Source organism: Monodelphis domestica, chromosome 8, assembly GCF_027887165.1.
Source record: "Monodelphis domestica isolate mMonDom1 chromosome 8, mMonDom1.pri, whole genome shotgun sequence".
Taxonomy (NCBI): domain Eukaryota; kingdom Metazoa; phylum Chordata; class Mammalia; order Didelphimorphia; family Didelphidae; genus Monodelphis; species Monodelphis domestica.
This window is the reverse complement of record NC_077234.1, coordinates 130,157,567-130,163,566: the sequence shown is the minus strand read 5'-3', so window position 1 is coordinate 130,163,566 and position 6,000 is coordinate 130,157,567. Positions and strand designations below refer to the sequence as shown.

The window sequence follows — 6,000 nt, the reverse complement described above, 5'->3', positions numbered from 1 at the left end:
TGAGACTGGAGCTTAGGAGATAGACCACATTTGGGAGACTTAAGTATAGAAATTATTGTTGAATCCACTGGAGAGGATGCTATCACTGAAAGGGTGATATGATAGTTATTCTCTCAGAATATATACAAAGGACTTGGAATCTGCAGCAGTGGAGGAAACATCCATAGCAATGAAACCATGTATCCTTGAATTGATTTGAATATTGTACTTAAATTTACATTGATTCACATTTATTATACTGAGTGTATACTGAGGGGAGTGCAACTGTGAGTGCCATTTATTGTTATGTTGCTTTGGATTTTATTTTTGAAAACTAGGATAGTTGATCTTCCATACATTTTGAGAGAAAAAGACACAAAATACAGATTAATTCAAAGTTTAATCCACATAAACTATTATTGGTGAATATCAAGGAAAATATCAAAATTTCTGGTTATTGATGTAAGCCACTAGGAATTTTATTTTTGTTACAAATTATATAGTACTGGTGTTGTCATTATGCACAAGCTACACTGCAGAAAGAGCAATAGCATTAAATCTTAATTCTTCTGGGTCACGTTCCATGAACTTCTTGCAAACTTCTATGGCATCCTATAAACATAAGACAAAAAGATGCAATATCTCAGTTTATAACTGAACTCTTTCACTAACAGAGGCAGCTGCTAAGTAAATACATAACTGTTGTTCTAATTTACACAAAATATACACAGTAGACTTTTGCTGTCCTAAAAATTATACTCAAAACTGACTTCTTTTATATATCCACATCTTCACAGTTACCCAGAAGAAAAAAAAGAGAATTTCAAACCAGAAGCTATTCTGTGAGGGCAGAGAATAGACAAAGCAAATAGCATTTTTGAGGTTTAGCTAGCACTATTCATTTAGCCCAGCAGCATGTTAGAACTTGTACTCAGAACCCAGAAACTTTTAGATTATCTACTGGTAAAACAAGTGATGGGCTTTTGACTGGCTAATCATGTTGGAAAACAAATAAGATTAATAATCTTTGATAGTAAATAGTATTATCACCAGTAAGCCCCCTGACTTCAACAAATTCCTATAAAGTTCCCTTCCCTACTGCTGTCCAACTTTATCATCCATTATGGGCTGGTCTCCATCTGTCTTTCTTAAGAGCTTTAGACATTCCTGTGATGCTGATGAGAGTCAGAATTTTCAGTTCTTAAGTTACCGAAAAACCCTTAACCCAGGGTAGTGCTGGAGCCTACAAAAAACGGCACTCCCGTCTGTTTTCATTGTGAGCATTTAAATATCAGAAAATGGCAAATGTTCAAAATCAGGGCTTGATTTGTTTTGTTGATTTCCAGGGTTTAAGAAAGTGATGGAAAAATAGTAATAATGCAAATAACTTTATGCATACATTTTTAAACACATTTTTACATATTTACCAGCTTATGAATGAATTAAACTTAACTAAAGTTAGAATTACTGGCTTGTGAGTAGATCTTTTAAGGTATTGATTGATGCTAATAACAATGTCAATAGTTTATGTTCTGATGCCAAAAATTCACATTGGACATTCCTCACCTGATAAGAGGCAGTGAACCACAGTAGATACAATGTCAGCCTTGGAGTCAAGCAGACCCAGTTTCAAATCCTGCCTCAAATGCATATGAGTTATGTGACTATGGGCAAGTCCTGACATCAAAGAACTCCCAACAACTATTTAAAACTGCAAGTTATAGAGATACTAATCTGTATTGGTAGAGTTGGCATCCACATTAGGCATCCCCAATACTGATAAAATCATACATCTGGATCCTCTCCATTGTTCCTGAAACAAACAAATGTTTCTCAATGGCACCTCCTGAAAAGCAATGCTTTTCTTCCCCTTAATTCTGGCAAATTGGGGTTTTCCCATAACTGATATAGTTGGTCCACAGCATCTCTGGTTTGAAGTGATAACCATGGATAGAGAGAATTTTAAGAACTGTAATTAGACTACTTTTTTCTCAAGCAATTACTAGACTATCTAAAGTATTAATATAGTACTAAATATTTCAAGTATTATAGCAATAGTTGAAAACAGGACAGAGATCCTCCTGCATTTATGGATTCATATCTCCCATATTCCAATCTTCTTGCACTCCATTTTTCTCATCCCCAAAAAGATTAGGACAAGAGGCATGTATGCCATGAGATGGCAAGGCTAATTCCATGAATGTAGGTTGATTAAGTTAACTGGGATGTGGGAGGGTATGTTTGGAGAGGGGAAAGAAGGCTGTTGGATCAAGCAAGGTCTCTTTGTTCAAAAATATTGTCTATAATAGATTCTACCAATAAGAAACTAATGTGGATTAAAATAATTTGCCTTTTAAAATAGGGATGATAGATAGAAGGTCTACTTTGATGTGAATTATTTTCCTTTAATTTCATAATCAATATCAATCTACCCAATATAAACACTTGAGGAGCAATAAGTCAGGAAGGGAGGAGATTGCAGTGATAGAGGATAGAAATGGATAGAGTAGAAGAGACTGAACAGCCAAAGGCCCAAGGCATTAGAGCACAGTGTGTGTAAAGGTTGGATAAGAAGAGGCAGGCAAGTAGTAGTAATAGGGCTTAAAAATAAAAGCATAAATTCAAAAAAGAACAAATTTGCTTACTTTTGTAATTTTCCCTATAACGTTAGTGGCAGCTAAAAAGTACAACCATAAATTCCCAAGTGATGAAAAAAAAAAACCATTAGGAGTAGCTAGAAAACTGTAAATATCTAAAAATCACCAACACTTATTTTAAAAGAAAATATCTCAATCTAAAATCTGTAATGAGGTGCTTGCCTTAATACTGAGAATATCACATAAAATAACAGACTGAACTTTGGGTAGATATTTTAAAAATGTCAACCTAAAGGTCCCTCAAGACTTTAGCTTAAATAGTAGAATGGATTGCCATTCATTTTTACAACTCACTCTGTATCTAGCAGAGGCACTCACTAAATGTTCATTCTATTTTTTTTCTTTTTTACCATAAAACAGAAAACAAAAAATCACTTCAGAAAATCAAAAATGGCTGGCGGCCTATTTGAAAAACATGTTTTAGTGGCTCTCATCCATACACATATTTCTTCCAAAGGTACTAACAGTAACCTGTTCAATCTCATCTTGTGAGCCTCTTGTCTGTGTCCTTTCATGAATCAAGGAGATTCACACAACTTGTTTGCTACTTCCCCATTATTACATGGCTACCACTGGGTATAACATGAACTACCCACCTGTTATCTGTAGTTTTTAAAACACGACCAACTTGTATCTCCTTTGGGTTCTGTATCTCTAATGAGATCATTTGTCACTCTGGGGGTACAATTGTTTCTCGATAATATTGTTGCAGCATACTCATATCTACTATGTGTCTTCATGTTTAGCAGTTAATGTTGATAGTTTATCATTTGACAAAAATGTTTAAAAACACAACTGGGCTTCTTGGTTACCCAAATCCCCAAATTTACCATTAAAGTAAGCATAAAAATTAGTGATTTCCCCTCAGTCATATTTGATATTTTTACCCATTTGGGGACGACTCTCTACTTTGAAAATATTTTCTGTGCTAAGTAGCAATTTCATTTTGTTACCAGGGCTTTAAGAAAATAGGAAGGTCATGAAAGCAATGCAGAATAACAAGAAAGTTACAAAAACAGAGATGTCTTTCTCAAGTTCATTTTATTTAAAGTTGATTTTTTAAATGTCTTACCTCTAATAAAGTATCATCACTAGTTTTTCCATGGTTAATTGGAAATGGCTTGCGCCCATCTGGGAAAATAAAAGTATTTCATGCTTAACTCATTACTAAAAGTCATTCATCTACATTTAACACTTATTTTCTTCAGTTTTAGACAGTCCATAAAATTAAAGTTTATTCTATTTAAAATAACAAAAACAACATACATTTGAAATAGTACATTTTATAATTTACAATTACTAGTTCTTTACTTTCATATTTAAGACCTGACAATAATTTGTTAGAAAAAAATTAAAACTATTTGGAAAACATATTAAAAGCTGCTATATTCAATTCCTGGAGGTCTTTCCAGTTCACATGGAATTCCTACAGTTCATCATTCCTTTCAGCACAATAGTATTCCATCACCAACAGATACCACAATTTGTTCAGCCATTCCCCAATCAATGGACACCCCCTCATTTTCCAAATTTTTGCCACCACAAAGAGCACAGCTATAAATATTTTTGTACAAGTATTTTTCCCTATTATCTCTCTGGAGTACAAACCCAGCAGCAGTATATGGCTGGATCAAAGAACAGGCAGTCTTTTAAAGCCCTTTGAGCATAATACTAAATTGCCTTCCAGAATGATTAGATCAATTCACAACTCCACCAGCAGTGTATTAGTGTCCCAATTTTGCCATATCCCCCCTTCCAACATTTATTACTTTCCCTTGCTGTCATATTGGTCAATCCATAGGATGTATCACTTTTCATAACTAAACAGGAAATTTTTTATTTTCTACTATGAACTTGTTTCCTTGCCTTCTCTAATATTATAGTTCTCAATACCCTCTAAACTCTGTAAAATATTCTTTATGTCATGCTTTTTTCCTAATTTATAAGAAGTTTTATTATACTTGTAGCACATATAGAATGACTTTCCTCCCCTATTTTTAGATCACAAAATGACAGAAAAGAAAATATAAAATAGTGATGGCCCACCCCACCCCCAACAAAGGCTCAAAATTACCATCTAATTTTCTTTTTGCTAATTTTTATCCACTCAGTTTTATTTATTTATAAGAAGCAGGGGGCTGCAGTGGTGGTGGCAGAGAATAATTAGATTTGGGGGAAGCTAGGTGGATCAGTGAATAGAAAGCTAGGCAGTCTTGGGTTCAAATCTAGCCTCAAACATTTCCTAGCTGCATGACATGATAATTGCCTAGCCCTCATCACTCTGCTGCCTTGGAAATGCTACTCAGTATCGATTCTAAGACAAAAAAAGGTTTAAAAAATCATCATCATCAGACTCCCGGATCCTAACAAATTTGGGGGGAATGAGTATTCTTAATCTCCAATGGTGATTTAGGACTACTGTTGGTGTATTTTAAGATTGTAAGACTAAATGTTTGAGAATCTTAAATTGTAATGCCAAAAGACTTTGGAAAAATATTCAACGGTATTATCCATAAAATTTAGAGCTGCTGTGAGAAATACTATCAAATCAGAGTGAGAAATACAATTAACAGAATCCTGGATTTGAATTAAGTAGGTATGATTTATCACTTTTATTACAACAATTTTACCATCAAGTATATTTGTCCCTTGTATACATGCTATCTTAATATTAAAATAGATAAAAGACTGGCATCCCAGAAACTTTAGAAGTGATACTACCCACATCCTCACAAAAATAAAGTTTAGATGGAAATGCTTATACCTGGATTCTTTAAATCAACAAACCTATGGTAAATTCTGCCTAATTTCTGGTGTCAATAACTCAGATATATCCTAACTATCTGATTCCTAAAATCAGACTCATTGTCTTAAAAACTGTTATATAGGCTTAATAATTCACTAGTGTAACCTGAAAATTAACACCTTAGTCTTTTCACCACAAGGAATCTAAAATATAAAGAAAGGCCAATTAAAAATCTCTCAGCTAAGAAAAAAAAATGAAACCCAAACTACTAAATTAAAAAGAATTCGATAATGGGGAAGGGCTAAGCAAATGCTAATATATTAACTTTACAGAATGTAGTATGGTTATTTAGGTTATTAGTATAAGAACAGTGATAATACATGGAAAATGCATATGAACTAATACTGAGTGCAGACAGAACACAAAATAGCTTTCACATACTTTTTCTGACCACAACCATTAACTGAATATGGATATTTAATATTTCAGCTTCTCTATGAGGATGCTTAAAATTCATAAGAAATTGGTAACTTAAGTTGTGAAAATATAATTAAATATTACTTGTCAAAACTGCCAGAATATAGAAAATATCCGCCACAATAGTTTATAGCAAAGGAT

At 33.5% G+C, this 6,000-nt stretch overlaps 1 protein-coding gene across 4 annotated transcripts in view; it reads right to left on the bottom strand.

Moving 5' to 3' along the window:
• Positions 1-360: 360 nt before the first annotated feature.
• Positions 361-6,000, bottom strand: part of UCHL3 (ubiquitin C-terminal hydrolase L3) — a 105,323-nt gene continuing 99,683 nt past the window's right edge. For all 4 annotated transcript variants that reach the window (XM_007501455.3, XM_007501456.3, XM_007501457.3 and 1 more), the window contains 2 exons: positions 3,709-3,767; positions 361-591 (listed from right to left, as the gene is read on the bottom strand). In XM_007501455.3, coding sequence (XP_007501517.1) covers positions 508-591; positions 3,709-3,767 — 143 coding nt within the window. In that variant the 3' untranslated portion in view covers positions 361-507. The remainder of the gene's footprint in view (positions 592-3,708; positions 3,768-6,000) is intronic.